Below are 21948 nucleotides of genomic sequence, written 5' to 3'. Positions count from 1 at the left end.
ATCCTGCCCAGTTCGTCGTTGTCTTTATTGCTGTGTCTCTTTCTCTCTTCTCAATAACCCGAACTCAATTTCGTTCATTTCTTCAAATGCAAACTCTAATAATACACTTGCAAGTCGCTTTACACATCCGAGAGAGAGAGAGATTGAGAGAGAGAAAAAAGAGACACACGCACATTGTCATCAATTCTTCACAGGCATGCACACACACAAACACATCAATCATACGACAAAAGTATAACTTACTTCCCGAAAAGAGTTTTGAACAACAATGAAAGGAGAAAGTTTATGAAAGGCACGTTTACTGCCGTGTAGCACGCTGACACCGTGTTCTTCGGCAGACTTGCATGCGCTTTTTGGTATTCGATGCATGTCAGTGCAGTGGTCACCTCTGTAATTCACGGAGCAGTTTAGCTGGTACAGCCGATCTAAAACAAACAAGTACATGCATTCACGCAAAATTAGCAGTCCCATGACTGAAGAAAAAAAAACCCACCAAACAAGCTAACAAGTAAATAATGTCTTTAAAGCAAACAGGTACATGACGCAACAAATCAGTAACCTATCAATGAAACTTACGGGTACAAGAAAGTAGATATGGTACCAAAAAACCGAAAGCGGTCCAGGATCTCTCTAGCTCTCTCTCTCTCTCTCTCTCTCTCTCTCTCTCTCTCTCTCTCTCTCTCTCTCTCTCTCTCTCTCTCTCTCTCTCTCTCTCTCTCTCTCCTCTCTCTCTCTCTGTTACAATCTTTAGCTTTCAATCTGAGCAGAAATAGCGTTTTCAGGTCTGTACATCATGTGTCTGTAACATGTGTAGATGCTTTTCTTTAACACACACAGCCCTGAAAATCAAAAAAATGTTGCACAAGCCTCTGGTCAGTGTTTCTCAAAATGTACTAGCCAGAGAGCAAATTTTGTACTCTCCAAACCAACCAATTGTTTCAGCAACGTTACTCGCACTTGGCGAGTAGATGAACATTTCTACTCGCCAGTTACATGTTTCTACTCGCCATGGCAAGTAAAATACTCGCCACTTATAGGGCTGGCTCACACACACACACACACACACACACACACACACACACACACACACACACACACACACACACATGTATACGTATCTGGGTGAAAGAGGCAACACGGTAACTTAGTACCTGGGTGAAAATGACAGAAGATGTTGAACAGATCTTGGTCAAACCAGGCCAGTTTCTTCCCGTATTCCTGCTCGTACTGAACGATAGTGCCTGTGAAGTTGACTTCTCGCAGTCTTGTCAGATTCATCAGCAGCACCCCAGAATTTAACCCTTGTAGAGATAAAGTGACAGTTTAGTTTTCTTGCGAAGAAATTGATTTAGTGTAGCCTAAGACTGTCAACAAACAAGCAAGGAAGCAAAAAACACAGTGCCCTTAATTTATGACGAGAGATGGTCAGAGGAATTACCGGTAATGGGGAACTTCTACTTCTTTGTTCATGGGCTGAGACTCCCGACTCCCGATACGCCGCTTTCGGAGGAAGCATGCTAAGGTATTTTTGTGCTTCCATAACCCACCGAACTCTGACATGGGTTACAGGATCTTTTCCGTGCGCACTTGGTCTTGTGCTTGCGTGTACACACGAAGGGGGATAAGGCACTAGCAGGTCTGCACATAAGTTGACCTGGGAGATCGGAAAAATCTCCACCCTTAACCCACCAGGCGGCAGCGGCCGGGATTTGAACTCGCGACCTTCCGATTCTTGCCACTGTGCCCGTCGGTAAGGGGAACAAATTCATTGTTTTTGATTCCTCGACCGACCCTTTTTTTTCTTCTCGACCCTGGAACTTGTCTGACCTTTCAAAGTCATTTGTTATTAAAAAGGACAACATTCTATTGCAAGTTTCACAAGGAACGTTACTCTTCTCCATAGGAGCTTGTATCAGCCGGCGTTTTAGTGAATACTAGTAGTAGAAGTACAGGAAGCATACAGGAGTAGATCGACCGGCGTTTTGATACAAGCTCCTGTGATCTTCTCCGACATCTAGGGGAGACAATTCGCGCGACTTTCGACCCTTATGTCTTTCACCTTGTCCTCGGAAACAAACATTTGGGGTGGGAGGGGGGGAGGTTGTGGAGGGGTTGGCTAATAAGGCCTGGCGCTCACCAATGTAACTTCAGCTGCGATAGGGATTATGACGAGTACTTGGCCTGTTTTCTTTTCAGCAACGTGTAGCGGGCTGGGATAATCTGCAGTGCGTCGTCTGTGCCGCTGACTTTGCGCAGGTATAATCTGCCCCTTTGGGGCTCCGCTCACATATGTAACTTCAGCAGGACCGACGACGCACTGCAGATTATCCCAGCCCGCTACAGGTTGCATGAAAGGAAAACAGGCCAAGTTCTCGTCACAAGGCCAACAAAAATAAATAGTCTGTTTACCGTATCCCGACCGACCCTATTTTTTCGCGCGGCCCTAGACTTTTTTTTGGCATTTGGGAAAAAATTTAAAAAATTTTAAAAAAATTAAAAAAAGTCTTTGTTTTTTGGCAAAATAACTTAAAAAAATAAGGGTTTTTTGGAGAATAAAAAATCCCGACGTACCTACCGACCCTATTTTTTGGGCCTATGTTAACGTAAACAGACTATTTTTTTTATTTGGCCTAATCCCTATCGCGGCATAAATATTATGCAGTGCGTCGTCTGTGCCGCTGAAACTGCGCAGGTATATTCTGCCCATTAACGTCTATACGTGAGCCACTTGCGTTTTATCGTCTCTCGCCACTAACTCCCCTCACCCATTGGTTTAAACAAAATTTTATTCAGAATTTCTTCGCATGAACAGTTCAAAACATACAGCTAGGACACGCACTCAAGCAAATGCTTATATCACGTGACCAGAACAATACTAAATTACACACATTTTCGTAATGGTGGACATAACAACAATAAACCAGAAGAACACATTAAAAGAATGGGGATGGGAAACTAAATAGGAACAGAAGAATCTACAGAAGATAAAAGGGAGGGGGAGGGGGAAGAAAGTACTAACAGTCACAAGGAGAGACTAGGACGAAAGCGCATAGTAGGAAGAGAGCATCAAGTCTAAGACATGCAACATGTAAATTCAAGTAAATGTAAAAAAACAAATTGATGGAAGGCAGTAATTCATTAAAATATAAAATACGAGACAAACGATAATAATTATTACTTATACGCTGCTTATGTAATCAAATACGATAACACAGAGAGAGGCAGTGTGGAGGTACACATACGCCTGCCCACACACATATACACCTCACCCATTAAATGTAACCCTCTTTTGTCACCGAGCACAATATTGCTGGTGCTGTGACCTAAATCTAGCACGTACCCTATATTGATACCACAGAATTACCTTCAAACGCCCTCAACCCTAATGGGCAGAATATACCTGCGCAGAGTCAGCGGCACAGACGACGCACTGCATATTATCAGAGACATAGATTCAATGTATGTCTCTGATATTATTGATGCTGCGATAGGGATTATGACGAGTACCTATGGCCTACAGCCTGTTTTATTTTCACGCAACGTGTAGCGGGCTGGGATAATCAGCAGTGCATCGTCTGTGCCGCTGACTTTGTGCAGGTATAATCTGCCCCTTACTGTCTATACGTGAGCCACTTGCGTTTATCTTCTCTCGCCACTAACTCCCCTCACCCATTAAATGTAACCATCTTTTGTCACCGAGCACAATATTGCTGGTGCTATGACCTAAATCTAGCACGTTACCCTCTATTGATACCACAGAATTACCCGGGCTTCAAACGCCCTCAACCCCGACCAGTCCCGCCGTGCTGACACAAACTTGTCGATGCGATTAATGTACCGTACTATCTCAAGGGAGCAAAAAAATGGCACTTTCTCGTGGCCATTAAAAGCGACGCTGAATGAACAAAGTAAATTTCGTCTCCGAAACGAGTTTGTAATTTGATTTTGTTAGTTGTAGGCCTACTCACCCTCGTCAGTTTGTTATTATCGAGGCAGAGCGCTCATACAATGACAAAATCTGACAAAAAGTCACAAGCGCTTTAAATATGGATAACTAGTTCTTCTATATATGGGCAACTCCCAAAAGGTGCCCCCTGTCAGATCTAGATGACATTTTTAGTACTGAAAATGTTGTGCGTCACGAGAAACAGTTTTACAAGCAACACATCAAACACTAATTTCTCATTATGTCGACAACCTGCAGTCTTTTAAATGAAAAATTTGAACAGTTCAATCATTTAACATAACAAAAATACAAAAGACATATTGAGAAACCCAAAATGAAAATTCAGTGTCCTCTTGGGCACCTTTTGGGAGTTGCCCATATGTATATATAGAACGCTAGTGTCCCTTTGTGTGTTTAAGGCAGAATATACCTGCGCAGTTTCAGCGGCACAGACGACGCACTGCATATTATTGATGCTGCGATAGGGATTATGACGAGTACTTGGCCTGTTTTCCTTTCACGCAACGTGTAGCGGGCTGGGATAATCTGCAGTGCGTCGTCTGTCCTGCTGAAGTTACATATGTGAGCGGAGCCCCTAAGGGGCAGATTATACCTGCGCAAAGTTAGTGGCACAGACGACGCACTGCAGATTATCCCAGCCCGCTACACGTTGCTGAAAAGAAAACAGGCCAAGTACTCGTCATAATCCCTATCGCAGCATCGATAATATGCAGTGCGTCGTCTGTGCCGCTGACTCTGCGCAGGTATATTCTGCCCTTAACGTGTTCTTCTTTTTCTTCGTTCCCAAAACATGGCCATGATGAGTATAAAGCGTGGTGTCTGGTTTTCTTTTGCGCCTGTTACTCTGCAGGAGGTCTGCTCGCGAGCTTCAACCAACACGGTCAGCTAATGAAGTGTGTGTGACCCATACCTGGGGGTTGGTTCATGGGCACCAGGGCGTGTCCACACGGTGGGCTTGCATGCCGGATGTCCCCCGTTACCACCCAACACCTCATGGAGGATTGCTTTTAAAGCTTGCATACTATATGATTTTCGGAGCTGTCCGCCCCCGCAGAGCACTGGACTTGTGATCGAGAGGTCGCAGGTTCGAATTCGGGCCGGGACGGACACGGGCCAACTTTATGTGCAGACCCAGAGACGGAAGCCATGTCCCACCCCCGTGTCACCACAATGGCACGTTAAAGACCTCGGTCATTCTGCCATAAGCGCAGATGGCTGATACCACCTAACCATGCATAGGCCTACACTTGTGTATCTCGCCAAAAGCCGTGAGGGCGTAAAACTGGAATCATATAACCCATATCTTGTCCTTAAGAAGCGAAACATTTAGCCTGTAGGACAGAAACACGGGGGATAACCGGTCAAAGGCCGAACAGAAGCCGAAGGCCGCTCATGACACGTGTGAAGGCAAGTTTTGTCTGTTTTCTAGGTATTGTTTGATTTATGTCGGGATTTAAGGTAAGCTACTGATTCAGCGATGACTAAATTTGTTTCTCGATGCATAAAAAGTCAGGGGGCGATTGAAATTTGCCCGTAAATAGCCTTCAAAGCTGAAAATGTCCGCGATCGAGCACCGGAAATGGCTGTTCGATGGGTATTGCAAGTGGAAATGTGCTTTATTTCATCAAATCAGCTCGTATTTAGTGTGGGTACGGGATTCTAGAGGACGAAGGAGTCATAAGAGGTGCAAAGAAGTGCTATTTGGGAGTAGAATAAATCTTCCGAGACAGTAGACAAGAGAAGGTCATATTTGAGAGATGCGCGTAGGCCGATTGTCTTTCCGACAAGCGAATGATACAGCAGATTTATCATTCGTTTTGACCAGAAACCTAGTCTCTAGTTTTTATGAACGAGTTTTTTAATTAAAACAATCACGAGAACTCTCTCGCTTAGCCTAATGGCTGTTCGATGGGTTTAGCAAGTAGAAATGTGCTTTATTTCACCAAATCAGCTCGTATTTGACATCGGTTTGGTATACATATATATATATATATGTCGTGCCGAAATCACGTAATTGCCGAATTCGCGAAATCGGCAACATTTTTGCCCATTTCACGTAATCGGCAAAACGCTGCCCATTACGCGAAATCGGCAGCGTTTTGCCGAAAATGCGTAAAAGCTCCTAAACATTTTCCATTTCGCAAAAGTGACAGCCAGTCTGTTTCTTTTTTTGTCACCAGAACATTGCATTAACATGAAGTTACCTCCCTATTGTGGTTGTTATGGTCTGTGTTGGTCTGTGTCAAGCATAACTCTGGTAATGCACGAAAACTACACTTTTTGCAATAACTTGCCATAACTTATCAATTATTGCAACATTTATCCATTCGAGTATCTAGCTGTCTAAGTGTGATGATATCCTAGGCATTTGATAACTTTAAAGCCAAAAACGGGCTGCCGATTTCGCAAAATCGGCACATTTTACAAGCCTTTACGCGTTTTCGGCAAAACGCTGCCGATTTCGCGTAATGGGCAGCGTTTTGCCGATTACGTGAAATGGGCAAAAATGTTGCCGATTTCGCGAATTCGGCAATTACGTGAATTCGGCACGACATATATATTCTAATCCTACCGCGAACTGGATAGCAGACGCGGCACGTCTAATGTGTAAACATGAGGGCTAAGGGGGCACTGATACCATAGGGGGAACTGAGGGGGTTGGGGGTGAGATCCCTGGCCTCAGTGGAGGGGACACCATAGTATGACGGCATAATTGCGACACAAGTAAAAATTACATATATCACTTCCACATTGATAATTTACTAATTACCAATGACATGTATAAATATCAATGCGGAATTACCTATATAAACGCACAACTATGACTATTTCTAACGTTTGAGGCTGTTATGCAGTCAGGAAAATTATCCAAAAGGAATATTTACTTCTATAACTGCAGCAGAAAGTATCTAATTCAACCCACACAAGTGTTGTTTTTTCAAACATGTAGGTCTACTTCTTGTGGGCGTCAGGTTTGCCTGACTACAGAGAATGCACCAGGGTGTATTTGCCGGTGGTTTTCTCGGATCTTGCTCCTTGTAAAAACCATTTTTCTGCATGATCTAAAAAACAAACAGAAACGGCTACAGGAAATGCACATACATTTATATTATCACAGATATTTGTAACTTCTGGAGATTTTAGTAAATGTATAATATGTGGATATTACTAAGACTCACAGGTATATTACAATTGCTTGTCTTAACATGTGCTTGTATAAGACATCATGCAATGAAATGAGTAATTTTACTTTTGGTGCTACTATGCTGCCATACATCACTTTGGAGAGTTTCCTCTTTAGTCGGCTGGCCGGCAAAGTTACCAGCGGCAGAGTCCGCGGCTGCCCCCTCACCCTTTCTTTCAAGGCGTACAATTCCTTGCCGTGGCACACCCCTCCCCCTCCCCGGTGAGTAGACATGGAGGGGCAACCGTTAATAGCCACCCCCCCCCCCCCCACCCCCATTTGGCCTATTATGGTCCGCTGGACCCGAAAAGCAACAGCTAACTAACTAACTAACTAACCACCCCCACCCCCTCCCCAAACCCGGGCAGAGACACAGAGTGCAAAACGACGCTTCCTGGCAACATCTGCTGCCACTCCACCCCCCCCCCCCCACTCCCCCCGGGTACCATGTGTTATCAACAGTTTTCTATTATTTCCACGAGTGAGAGAAGACTTGCCAACAGGCCAAAAAGAAACTATGAGAGAGAGATAAGAGACCAGGATTCTGGTCAAAACGAATGATTAATCTGCTGTATCATTCGCTTGTCGGAAAGACAATCGGCCTACGCGCATCTCTCAAATATGACCTTCTCTTGTCTACTGTCTCGGAAGATTTATTCTACTCCCAAATAGCACTTCTTTGCACCTCTTATGACTCCTTCGTCCTCTAGAATCCCGTACCCACACCAAATACGAGCTGATTTGGTGAAATAAAGCACATTTCTACTTGCAAAACCCATCGAACAGCCATTTCCGGTGCTCGATCGCGGACATTTTCAGCTTTGAAGGCTATTTACGGGCAAATATCAATCGCTCCCTGACTTTTTATGCATCGAGAAACAAATTTAGTCATCGCTGAATCAGTAGCTTACCTTAAATCCCGACATAAATCAAACAATACCTAGAAAACAGACAAAACTTGCCTTCACACGTGTCATGAGCGGCCTTCGGCTTCTGTTCGGCCTTTGACCGGTTATCCCCCGTGATCATAGATGTGTATTGACGGGATCGCCAACTCGTTGCGCGCGCTCACCAAGTAGCGGAAAGCGGAAAAGACGATTTTGACAGTAACTTTACTTCCGGTGCAGTCTTTCAACACATGGAGAAGAAGGAGAATTTCGAAGGGGAGGTGGAGTTTGTGGCTGAGGTATGTGAAAAGCAAGCAAAGCAATATAAAAAGATCATTGCTGATGATTGAAATGAGTCATGTGAATCAACAATAAAGATTGATTGTGGACGGCACGTCATTATTTTTGTTTTTAACACTTGAAACGCGAGAGCATCTGACACACTGGTAAATCCGAAGCTGTGCACGCAAGCTGATCAGCAGATCGTTTTTCTGCAGAATTCTCGCTCACATCGGCCACTATTTTAGCTCAGCGAACCGACAAATTTGCAACAGAACAATTTCTGAATGTTAGAAATTCGGCTGTAGATTTATAGATACCCTTTCTATTCCATGGTTGTTGTTTTTTCAGGGGGAAAGTACCGACATCTCAATCGCTGAAAAGATGACAGCATCACCACAAAAGAAACTCCAAGAATTGCCAAAAGTAAGTAAAAATATTGACAGATCTATGTAAAAGACTATGAAAATTTAGAACTGGAACAACAGATATTCAAGAAATAACCGATAAGTGATATATTATAACTGAACCATTGATTGATTTGAATGTACATCATGCATGGAAGTTAAAAATGGTGCAGGAACTGAAGTCAGATCAACACATCAAAAAGATCAGTGCAATATATTTGTTTTCTCTCCCCTCTTGCATAATTCTGTTTTGATATAGTCTATATGCTTGATGTCTTCTGTTGTTTTTAAATTCATTGTCACTTCTAAATTGCATGCTTTATTGCAGAACGCTTGTTCTTTCTGCCTTTCAACTGCCTTTCACCGGAGCTCAGAGAGCTTGTCGACCTATTCTCCACCAAATCGTTCAACTTCAAACGTCTATCAACTGCCATTAATAGCTATCATCCAGCTATTTGTATAGACAGTTAGACTTATTTCTCTAGAAATTTAGTTTTACTAAGGGTTTATTGTTCTGCTTTTTTTCAGACATTCCGTCCCGCACCAGAATTGCCAGAGGTTGTTGCAACTACAACTTTGAAGAACTGTGTCGTGATGTACAGCAGCTTCCCGAGTCGTGGTGCCTCGCGAAGAACAAGGGGAACCAGGTGGTTAAGGTTGTTGTGCTGGAGCCTGGAGGCCAGCTTGGTTAAGGTTTGACTTTGAGTCAGCATTTTCAGTGATTTTTCTACGCAGCCGATGGTGTTTGGATTTAAAGTGTAAAGGAAAAAGTCCCTCCCGAAGCAGCGTGCTGCAGTTTAGACTGGCTTGGCGACAGTGTTGAAGGGAGTGACAAGTAACATTTTCAGTAAATCGCTTTGTGTTACAATTATTCAACACCAATTCTGAGCCAAGAGAATGATTTTTTTTCATTTTTTTCATTTGGAATGTTGTGTTTTATAGGTTAGGTGTGGAACATTGGATTTGACTGTAAAGCTCTTTAGCAGAGAATGTAAATAAACTTGACCAAGAAATTATTGCGACAAATTTCAAACTCCCAAATTAAAGCATTGATTAATTCCCGTTAATTAATTAATTAAATTAAATGTCACAAGAATTTATGCTTTAATTTGGGTGCAACATGTTGAAACTTTGTTTGAGAATGTATCTACTTCATTGATTAAATATATGCATGTGTATGAATAGGAATCTTTCTTGTGTCAAATTGTGCGAATTGAGACTGAGTGAGATAGTGAATGTTGGTACATTACAGGGCCGGACTAAGCAAAGAGGAGGGGGGGGGGGGGGGGTTGCCAGTGGTGGTCCAGGGGGATGTTCCTCTGCCCCTTGTTGGGGTCAGGGGAAGGGTAGGTCATATTCTGAGATAGGAAAATGGTTGCTTCTTGCATGAAACAGCATAAAATAAACAATAATACATTTTTTTTAAATAAGTGAGGTACATGTTTAGGTTGGGGAGGGGGGGGGGGTTGCATACCCCCCCCCCCCCCCCCCCCCGGTAGCCCTAGTCCGGCCCTGCATTAATTGTCACTGTATGGTGTGTGTGTGTGTCACTGTGACCAAAGATACATATGCTCTATTTGAGTTCATACAACTTCCAATTCCATTCAAACGTTAACAAAGTGTTGCTTTCTTTCTTTCTTTATTTGGTGTTTAACGTCGTTTTCAACCATTCAAGGTTATAACAAAGTGTTGCTGGTATGCGACTGAACATGTTCTATTAGGAAAGCAAAGCAAATTCCAGTGTACATAGTGGTCAACATAAAAACAATCAGATGCATCGATGCAAGACATTTATCAAGTGGCTGACAATTGATTTTGAAATGAAAACTGTTTGCAAAATATCTCGCTGTCAAAATTATATTTTGAACAAGTACATAAAGGAATTAGGTTTGAACCATAGCAAAATGAATATGTTTCAATTTTTCATGTTGCAGACTTAAATTTACATGGACTCATGAAAATACAGAACAGGCACTGAACAAGCCATACATGTGATACAATACTGAACCAAATAGGAAGAGAAGTACATTTTAACACAAAAAATTGACACCTAAGACAACAATCAAGAAGTTCAAATTCAATGTACATGCACTTGATCAGATAGGATAGTTTGTACTGCATGAAGAAAGATCATACACAACACACTACAGAGATCCTTCCTGATTGTTCTCAACATTGTATGTTTTCAGCTTTTTCCTCAAACTCCTTTCTTTCCATGTGCATTTCATTTTGTCCAACATTGTATGTTTTCAGCTTTTTCCTCAGTCTTTTCTTTCCATGTACATTTCATTTTGTCCATCATTGTCTTCAGTTTGTGGTGGAGTCTTATTTAAAAAAAAACAGAACATTTTGCAAAGTGTCTTCTTGAACAGCTTGTGAAAGATCAAATGAATACAAAGTGTCATAAAAACACACCGGAACAGCATCACTGTTCCTGCATGGTTCAATAAAGTCATCTGCTTTTGCCTGTGTGTTGATGCACAGGTTTCCCAGAAAATATGTTCCATGGACATCAAATCACCAAAGGGAAGTAATCGCTCTTTATGCATACGACATGTGTAATAGATTAAGCGAGAGTTGTACGCAACCTTTTCTCCTGGCACGAGAGGATGAAAGTCGCTTGTATATTTCAATGCTTGTTATTCTCTCAGGTGCCAGGAGAAAAGGTTTTGTACAACTCTCGCTTACTCTATTACACAGTCATGTCGTATGAATAAAGAGCAATTACTTCCCTTTGGTTATTTGATATCATCAACGCTTTGCCTCATTCTGTTTAAGATTTCTGCTTTGTGTTGCATGGACAGACACATCTGCAATACATTGGGCTTGGCAAAGGTCAGTTTGCCCTTGTTCAGCATGCTTGTCATGTCAGTTTGCCCTTGTTCAGCATGCTTGTCATGTCAGGGGTGGTTTCACTGTAGGATTCAGGTGCGCAAGTCATGGCTTCCAAACACTGCAATTTCTCATCTCTGTACGCACTCTTTTGGAGACACCAAACTCTCTGTTTTAGCTTTTTGGCAACACATCCTCCAACATACTTTGCATTGTCCTCTTCATCCTCTTTGATTTCTAATGCACTTACTGGTTCCCTAGTTTTTCTTCATAGGCCTTTAAGACACCAACAGTATAAACATGTTCAAGGCAATCCAGGCTGAAACTGCAGGGGATATTGTCAACTCAGTAATGCCTGAATGCTGGGTTGAAAAAGCAGAGTAGTACCTGGCCCACGCCTTCTCCTTGGCAGCATTCCCAACCTTGCCTCAGGGAACTAGGCAGTCATGAAGAAGCAGAAGTTTCTCTTCCAGATCTGCACCTAAAACACAGAAAATAAAATATTATAAATAAAACAACACACAAATATAGCAGAAATCAACCCAAGAGTGAAACTGAAGATGTAGATGCATGCACACAATCAAAACCAACAACACACGACAACAACCAAAAACTACACTTTACATGAATGGATGTGAACTTATTAAATTTTTGTATTCCATTTGTCGTTATAGAACGTGTTGACAAACCACTTTCATGAATCCTTATTATGTCTTTCAACTATGACATGTGCTATCAATGATCCTAAAAAACACATGAAATATTGTAGTGGCAGGCATGTACCTAAAATATTTGTAAACAGTAGCCTCTCTGTGCAACGAAGCAGTATTTTTGCTTGAAAACTATGAATGAAAGTGATCTTTCAGGTACTGGGACTTTGCAAGCTGATTTTTTTTATATCGCCTTACTCAAAAACTTACTTTTCAATTACTGAATTGGTCGACAAGCCCTCTGAGCTCCGGTGAAAGGTAGTTGTCATTCTTGATAGATGCACAAGCGTTCTGCAATAAAGCATGCAATTTAGAAGTGACAATGAATTTAAAAACAACAGAAGACATCAAGCATATATCAAAACAGAATTATGCTGGAGGGGAAAGAAAACAAATATGTTGCACTGATCTTTTTGATGTGTTGATCTGACTTCAGTTCCTGCACCATTTTTAACTTCCATGCATGATGTACATGTATTCAAATCAATCAATGGTTCAGTTATAATATATCACTTATCGGTTATTTCTTGAATATCTGTTGTTCCAGTTCTAAATTTTCATAGTCTTTTACATAGATCTGTCAATATATTTACTTACTTTTGGCAATTCTTGGAGTTTCTTTTGTGGTGATGCTGTCATCTTTTCAGCGATTGAGATGTCGGTACTTTCCCCCTGAAAAAACAACAACCATGGAATAGAAAGGGTATCTATAAATCTACAGCCGAATTTCTAACATTCAGAAATTGTTCTGTTGCAAATTTGTCGGTTCGCTGAGCTAAAATAGTGGCCGATGTGAGCGAGAATTCTGCAGAAAAACGATCTGCTGATCAGCTTGCGTGCACAGCTTCGGATTTACCAGTGTGTCAGATGCTCTCGCGTTTCAAGTGTTAAAAACAAAAATAATGACGTGCCGTCCACAATCAATCTTAATTGTTGATTCACATGACTCATTTCAATCATCAGCAATGATCTTTTTGTATTGCTTTGTTTGCTTTTCACATACCTCAGCCACAAACTCCACCTCCCCTTCGAAATTCTCCTTCTTCTCCATGTGTTGAAAGACTGCACCGGAAGTAAAGTTACTGTCAAAACCTCTCGCAGCCGCAGACGGGAGTTCGAAACAGGGCCAGCGTTGGCGCGCGCGCAGAGTTGGCGATCCTGTCAAGGGATATCTATGCCCGTGATAAAGCATTCTCTCTTTCCTTTTTTGACTTTCGGAGCAGTCCGCCCCCGCACTTCGATAACGTTTTTTTTATACAGATGACATACTATCAGGCCCCTGTGAGAGCCAGCCAATGCGAGCGAGCCCTTTCACGGCGGATTCAAGAGGTGGGCTGTCAAATAATACTCTATCATCGTGGCGTAATATTAATAAGATGGCTTTTTTAGTCTCATTTTTACTTGTGTGGCATATACACAAACAGTGGGTCTTCCTGTTTGTTTGATGTTCTTGTTTTTTATCACTGTCCTGCGTGCGTGTGAATGAGAGTTAATGTTTTCTCCCCCCCACCAACCATCATCACCCTGCACATAGTGTATATTATATATATCATCATTTCAGAACCGGACTTTTATCTTTAAAAAAAAAAAAGGTGGTCCCAAGTGTTATCAATTTTATCATATTATGGAATAAACGTGTTCTCCTTTATCGGTCCATCCCCATTCCAAACCTGTGTGAAAAAATATCATCTATACCTTTTAACCTACAAGTTCTTTATAATCAAATAGCGGATCAACAACCCCGTCACCGCCCCTGTAGTGGCCAGGTGCCCCCCTCCTGATAGCGTATCAACAAATCCAGTTCCTAATAGGTTTTTGCCTGTGGGACATGAAGCATCATCAACGGCTAACTAGCAGGGACTTACGCATTGCTCTCTTTTCGCCGGTGCTGCATGCAGCTTGGCCAGCCAGCGCTGAAGGCTGAAAGCGAGGTGTGACTGTGACAAGCACACTTGCAATAACATTTAATAGCATTAAATGACACAGTTCGTTTCAATGGCTATTTAGCTCGCGTAAACCACACAGTTCGTGGTTTATCTAACCCCTGAGCCATTGTGGACCCGTGTAATTCCCTTTCCTTTTTTTCACAATTTAGTCGTCAGTTTGTGATTTCAATGCGACTCGCTGTATCTGCAATAGCACGTTATTGTGTACCTCTGAATCTAAAACGCAACAAACGGCTGCGAGTCACACGAACTTATCGGCGGCGGTTGCATTCAAAGCAGCAAGCGCTTTGCAGAAAATTCGTCTGCGTGGGCAAACACGACCTTGCGTGAACTCCTTCCGGGCTCCCTTTTTTCAAACCTTCGAATTGTACTGATCTTGCCTTGATGAAAAAATAATTCTTTTACACAGGATAAATCTCTCCCTCCACTTGGACACATACCAACAATCAAAACCTGTGTACAGGAAGCAGTCAGGCTGTTGGTATGTGACCAAGTGGAGGAATGGTGTTATCCCGTGTAAAGGCCTGGCCCGATCTGATATGGCCAGCACAACTGCGCCTTTAAACGCTAACAAAAACAAGAAGGGCAAAGCCCATACGACTCACATGCTTGACCTTGACCTTTACATGACCTTGACCTTCAGGGTCAAAGTCAAATAACTAAACCTAGCAATGACATACACTAACTGCTTTACACATTTTTCCTACCAAAATACATGTGACCTTGACCCAAGGTCAAGGTCATCCAAGGTCATGCAACACAAAGCTGTTAATTCAAGACATAGGAAGTACAATGGTGCTTATTGGCTCTTTCTACCATAAGATATGGTCACTTTTAGTGGTTCACTACCTTATTTTGGTCACATTTCATAAGGGTCAAAGTGACCTTGACCTTGATCATATGTGACCAAATGTGTCTCATGATGAAAGCATAACATGTGCCCCACATAATTTTTAAGTTTGAAACAGTTATCTTCCATAGTTCAGGGTCAAGGTCACTTCAAAATATGTATACAATCCAACTTTGAAGAGCTCCTGTGACCTTGACCTTGAAGCAAAGTAAACCAAACTGGTATCAAAAGATGGGGCTTACTTTGCCCTATATATCATATATAGGTGAGGTATTGAATCTCAAAAACGTCAGAGAAAATGGGAAAAATGGGAAAAATAGCTGTTTTTTAGGCAACATTTATGGCCCCTGCGACCTTGACCTTGAAGCAAGGTCAAGATGCTATGTATGTTTTTTGGGGCCTTGTCATCATACACCATCTTGCCAAATTTGGTACTGATAGACCGAATAGTGTCCAAGAAATATCCAACGTTAAAGTTTTCCGGACGTCCGGACGGACGGACGACTCGGGTGAGTACATAGACTCACTTTTGCTTCGCATGTGAGTCAATGATGTATTCAACTTGGATTCTGTTACTCGCATTTTCAAATACTTTTTAAACCACGAACACATACAAATACACATGCACACGCACACACACACACACACACACACACATACACACACACACACACACACACATATACACACACACACACACACACACACACACACACACACACACACACACACACACAAGGGCGGGAAACTACATGCAGAACAACATGATCCGGAAGCGTCTAGTAGCTTCCCCCCCTCCCCTTCCCTTGCAAAAGAAAGGACATATTTTACTCACACACACACACACACACACACACACACACACAGGGGCGGGAAACTACATGCAGAACAACATGATCCGGATGCGTTTAGTAGCTTTTTGACCCCCCCCCCCCCCCTTGCAAAATAAAGGACATATTGTACTCAGCGAAAAACTCCTAGTTCTAGGCTTACAGAATGATTTTTCTTCAGCTTTATAATATTATGTATTGGTGCTTTGTGCAAAAGAGTGGCTTCTGTAGACAGACGTGACACTGTCCATTTAAAGTCGCACTTACCCCTGTCTCTCTCTTTCTCTCTCTCTCTCTCTCTCTCTCTCTCTCTCTCTCTCTCTCTCTCTCTCTCTCTCTCTCTCTCTCTCTCTCTCTCTCTCTCTCTCTCTCTCTCTCTCTCTCTCTCGGTTCTCCCCCTCCTTAGTGTGTGTTTGTGTGTGACAGACGGACACATTTGTAGAGACAGCTAGGCAGAGAGAGGCAAAGACAGACTGATGGACAGATGTGAAACAGACTGAGATCATCACAAATTACAGAACCTCTCTCTCTCTCTCTCCGGCTTTCTCGCTCCTTCTCTCTTCACCACGCCACTACCTCGCCCCTGTGTAGATCTCCCTTCTCTCTACTGCTATCGGGAGAATCTTAAGTTGGAGTCTATTTCTAAAGACCGCGACATGTTTTTTACATTTAGTCAAGTTTTGACTAAATGTTTTAACGTAGAGGGGAGAATCGAGACGAGGGTCGTGGTGTATGTGCGTGTGTGTGTGTGTGTGTGTAGAGCGATTCAGACTAAACTACTGGACCGATCTTTATGAAATTTGACATGAGAGTTCCTGGGTATGATATCCCCATACGTTTTTGAGTCACTTGAGAAAAAGTGACTCTATGTAATCGGTCAGTGTTAGTCTGTCCGGCCGGCCGTCCGGCCGGCCGTCCGTAGACACCACCTTAACGTTGGACTTTTCTCGGAAACTATCAAAGCGATCGGGCTCATATTTTGTTTAGTCGTGACCTCCAATGACCTCTACACTTTAACGATGGTTTCGTTGACCTTTGACCTTTTTCAAGGTCACAGGTCAGCGTCAAAGGAAAAATTAGACATTTTATATCTTTGACAAAGTTCATCGGATGTGATTGAAACTTTGTAGGATTATTCTTTACATCAAAGTATTTACATCTGTAGCCTTTTACGAACGTTATCAGAAAAACAAGGGAGATAACTAGCCTTTTCTGTTCGGCAACACACAACTTAACGTTGGGCTTTTCTCGGAAACTATAAAAGTGACCGGGCTCAAATTTTATGTGAACGTGACTCATTGTGTTGTGAATAGCAATTTCTTCCTGTCCATCTGATGCCTCATATAATATTCAGAACTGCGAAAGTGACTCGATCGAGCGTTTGCTCTTCTTGTTTTCATTTTTTTGATAAATGTCTTTGATGACGTCATATCCGGCTTTTCGTGAAAGTTGAGGCGGCACTGTCACGCCCTCATTTTTCAACCAAACTGGTTGAAATTTTGGTCGGGTAATGTTCGACGAAGCCCGGACTTCGGTATTGCATTTCAGCGTGGTGGCTTAAAAATTAATTGATGACTTTGGCATGGTCATTAAAAATCTGAAAAATGTTAAAAAAATTTTTTTTTATAAAACGATCCAAATTTACGTTTATCTTATTCTCCATCATTTGCTGATTCCAAAAACATATAAATATGTTATATTTGGATTAAAAACCAAGCTCTGAAAATTAAATATATAAAAAATATTATCAAAATTACATTTTCGAAATCAATTCAAAAACACTTTCATCTTATTCCTTGTCGGTTCCTGATTCCAAAAACATATAGATATGATATATTTGGATTAAAAACACGCTCAGAAAGTTAAAACGAAGAGAGGTACAGAAAAGCGTGCTATCCTTCCCAGCGCAACTACTACCCCGCTCTTCTTGTCAATTTCACTACCTATGCCGTGAGCGGTGGACTACGAGTATACGGTCTTGCTGCGTTGCATTGCGTTCAGTTTCATTCTGTGAGTTCGACAGCTACTTGACTAAATGTTGTATTTTCGCCTTACGCGACTTGTTAACCCTGCTATATAACGAGCGCCTTCATTCTTTTGACGAGACGCCACGGGCAGATTAACTCTGATTCATTGTTTTTAGCACTTTCATTTATAGTTTTGCAATTACAGTACTTCATTCTCGTCTTCAAATTTGGTCCTTGGTTTCTCGAAGCGCTGTCTACATTCAAACTTATATTGGCTTTCGTTTTGTTCAATTAGTATTGACAACAACAACGACGACGACAACAACAACTACCCTAAATGTTTTGCTCTTCAAGCTCTCCGAAGTTGAGGCGTCACAAAAATTGCTTTAATATTTTAACATAGCAAAATATTCACCAAAACAAGTGAAAGTTTTGTTTTGTCTAAAATGAAACGTTCCACTTACTAACCTTGTCTTGTTTGTTTTTACTTGTTTTGTCAAAAATGTAACGCTCCATTTTCTTACCATTCTGTTTTTTTTATTACTTGTTTTATTTTGTTAAAAATTAAACGAATAAACGTCCCATTTATTTACTAACCATTCTTGTTCATTTATCGATTCCGGAAGACAAGCGTTGACAAGGAGATCTAGACAAAGTCTGCGCAAAATCTCTTACGCCACCACCCGGTCTTTTAAATCTTGCCTAGCCATTTGGAAGCCACGAGTTTATGGCTCTCTATATATTGTTCCGCCGCGTAGAGGGCTGATTCATTGCAAAACGGGTCCGGTTTCTTGAGGAAAGGTTAGCTCGCTTATGATCCATGGAAGCAATACGCAAACGTATCTGTTCGTAAACACACGACAATAACATAATATTAAAGTCACGAAGGTTCAAATGAGTTGTTATTTGTATACAGGGCTCCCCACGGACGCCCGTCCTGGAGGGTCCCGGGACCCCCGCTTTAAAGGTTTAGAGGGTCCATGGACCCCCTAAGCGGAGTTTTAGAGGGTACCAAGAGTCCCGGATTCCCATTGTGATCGCGAATAATGTGATATGAAGAGAATTTTGATCACCAGAATATTCGAGGAGGACACTTCAAGTATACCTTGTTAAATGCAACACACGCACACTTTCAACTTGACTTCTGGTTTTTCTTTTGTAATGTTAGCTGACGACTACAGTCTGAAAAGAGTGCCTACGGGACGCACGATAACGAAAAGTTACTGCGTCCCGTCACCCGTTCCTTTTAGGTTTAGGGCGTCCCGGGACCCCCTCCATGCTTTTCTACAGGGTGACCCCCAAAAAAGAGTACCCAAACAAAACGTCATAAATTGAACAAAAATAAAGCAATCTTCATAAAATTTATTTACACACACAAGTAGCCTCTGCATGATTTGCACAGAAAATTTTAGCGTTCTAGCTTGTCTTTCAGGAAAGTTATGCTCATTCTACAGAACATGCTCCAAACGCCGCTGCAGGCAAACGAACTCGCCGCGCAAGGTTATCAATCACCCGCACACACTCCTGTTGCGAGATTCCGCGAATGGTTGTTGTGATGGCTCTCTTGAGTTCTGTGATTGTCTGTGGGTTGTTCCTGTAGATGTTGTCTTTCAGGAACCCCCAAAGATAGAAATCGCGCTGACCGAAGTGTCTCTGGAACTGTACTTGCACATCTCTGTATGATTTTGTGCGAAAATAGGTCTCTATGCAAAACGTCCGTTGATCATTAGTATAGTTCATTGTGAGAACAGCTTTTATTTCATCCAACCATGCAGTGGATTAGCTTGACTCACCTCAAAAAGAAAGAAAAAAAAGTTAAAATTGACAAAGTTATTCAATTTTGTTTGGGTACTCTTTTTTTTGGGTCACCCTGTAGTACGTGATTTCGGCTTCTAGTGCGTATAGGCAAAGTCGCAGGGACGCGCGCTCTAGGGAGCCCTGGTATAAAAGGTGCGAGACGCTACCTTCTGGAGGATCAAAAGAAATGGATATGATATGAAAAAAGAAGTGACATACAATGTTGTTTTCTGCGTTGAGGACTTTATATCCCTGATCCGAATTTAAAGATGTACATTCTTTGTTGCATTTCCACGTTTGGGTTTTCGATTGTTTGATTTGTTTGTGAGACGTTACTCTCTGTAATCTATTCTCGACGGGAAAAATAGGTTAAGCGGCAATAGTACACATTTGCGCCCTAAATGTGAAAGTAAGTAGAGCGTAGCCTATTAATAGGAGATTTAATTCTTCTCGCGTGTAAACCTTTGTTAAAATAAACGTATGTTTAAACCAAGAGGCGAAATATTTAGCCTGTAGGACATGAAGCAATCTCTATTTCTGTCTTTTCTTTGAGACTAGCGATGTCATTTGACACAACAATTTCTATTTGCGGCCAGGACATTTTGACTGATTTATATACTCATATATATTTTGAATCCAGTTCCATTGTTCTGTATCTGGGAACAACAGCAGGTAACGGTACAAGTAACACTCACCAGACGGGCGAAAGAAGGGGATCTGGGAATGCTGATGGTACCAACTAACGGTAGTGTCCTCGTGTTCGGGGGCCAGTGCCAGCATCTGAGTGGAGTTAAAGTGCGAGAAGTAGTTCCACATCTTGTCCAGGGGAGACAACAACAAAGCGTCCGCGTCCAAATACACCACGGCGTCTACATCCTTCAGCAGCAACTGGAACATGATGACAACGATCTTGATAAAACCATGCTATAAACAAGGATTGAGAATCATGGTAAAGTGTCCACATACACCACGGCGTCTACATCCCTCAGCAGCGACTGGAACATGATGACAACGATCTTGATAAAACCATGCTATACACAAGGATTGAGAAGTATGGTAAAGTGTCCGCATACACCACGGCGTCTACATCCCTCAGCAGTGACTGGAACATGATGACAACGATCTTGATAAAACTATGCTAAACAAGGATTGAGAATCATGGTAAAGTGTCCACATACACCACGGCATCTACATCCCTCAGCAGCGACTGGAATAAAGAATTGTCATTCTCTCTCTCTCTCAACACATGAAAAAACTGTACGTGATTTATGTTCGTATTTGTATAAAGCATTTAAGATACGAGAAACACTGTTATCGTAATTTCGTATGTAGATGTTTGCACTGATATATCTGTTATCCACTTTTGAGAAAAATATGCACTGTTTTGAGTCTACTGAATGTAAAAATGATTCAATGTTATTGCTTTTGTTCACAACCCTTCACTAGGGGCAATGGCCTATGTGAATAAACCATCCGAATCTCTCTCTCTCTCTCTCTCTCTCTCTCTCTCTCTCTCTCTCTCTCTCTCTCTCTCTCTCTCTCTCTCTCTCTCTCTCTCTCTCGTGCAAGTAGCTGTCAACAATTGGCAAAGCTTTATGAATTACAAAAATATGTTTTTTATTACATGTATTATGTGGAATTTATGTTGCGATTTTCCATCATCAACATCATCATCATCATTATCATCATCAATCATCATCATCATCATCATCTTCATCTTCATCATTTACACCATATAATCATTGTAAGCATTAGTGTAAACGTTGGTATTGTGTGAATTTTACCGTCGATCACTTTACATGTGTAACCTCAATTAACATGTTGCATGTTTCGCTTTTGATTTGTATGTTGCTTACTTTGTCATTTTGTTGTTTGTGTTTATTTGCTTGTTTGCTTACTTGTCGATTGTTTGCTGGGTCGTTCGTTTAATTTGTTTATTTGTCATGTTGCTTTACTTGTTTATCATTTATTAGACATTTGTATTAGAAGTAAGGACCGGTTGTAAGAAAAAGCGTCGCCTTAAACCTCTATCCTTGAAAAATAAAGTTCCATCATCATCATCATCATCTCTCTCTCTCTCTCTCTCTCTCTCTCTCTCTCTCTCTCTCTCTCTCTCTCTCTCTCTCTCTCTCTCTCTTTCTCTCTCTCTCAAGGACAGATTGTAAGAAAAGGCGTAGCCTTAAATCTTAATCCTTGTTAAATAAAGTTCAATTCAATTCAATTCAATTCTCTCGGCCCTCCTCTCACTCTCTCTCTTACACTTTCTGCCCCCTCCCCACTCTCTCTCTCTCT

General features: G+C 41.8%; 1 protein-coding gene and 1 long non-coding RNA gene across 2 annotated transcripts in view; both read right to left on the bottom strand.

The window, feature by feature from the left end:
- The window catches only part of LOC138951707 (glucoside xylosyltransferase 1-like), a 37803-nt gene that overhangs the window by 3198 nt on the left and 12657 nt on the right, over positions 1-21948 (bottom strand). The window contains exons 4-6 of the mRNA XM_070323269.1: positions 20352-20544; positions 1152-1301; positions 244-425 (exon numbers count right to left, since the gene is read on the bottom strand). Coding sequence (XP_070179370.1) covers positions 244-425; positions 1152-1301; positions 20352-20544 — 525 coding nt within the window. The remainder of the gene's footprint in view (positions 1-243; positions 426-1151; positions 1302-20351; positions 20545-21948) is intronic.
- LOC138952984 (uncharacterized) lies at positions 10256-13438 on the bottom strand. The gene is made up of 4 exons (XR_011451464.1): positions 13270-13438; positions 12864-12938; positions 12477-12557; positions 10256-12037 (listed from the first exon to the last, which is right to left on the bottom strand). It is a non-coding gene; the product is annotated as an uncharacterized lncRNA (long non-coding RNA).

Source organism: Littorina saxatilis, linkage group LG17 (genome assembly GCF_037325665.1).
Source record: "Littorina saxatilis isolate snail1 linkage group LG17, US_GU_Lsax_2.0, whole genome shotgun sequence".
In the NCBI taxonomy this organism is placed as follows: Eukaryota; Metazoa; Mollusca; class Gastropoda; order Littorinimorpha; family Littorinidae; genus Littorina; species Littorina saxatilis.
This window is presented reverse-complemented; position numbering and strand designations above follow the sequence as displayed.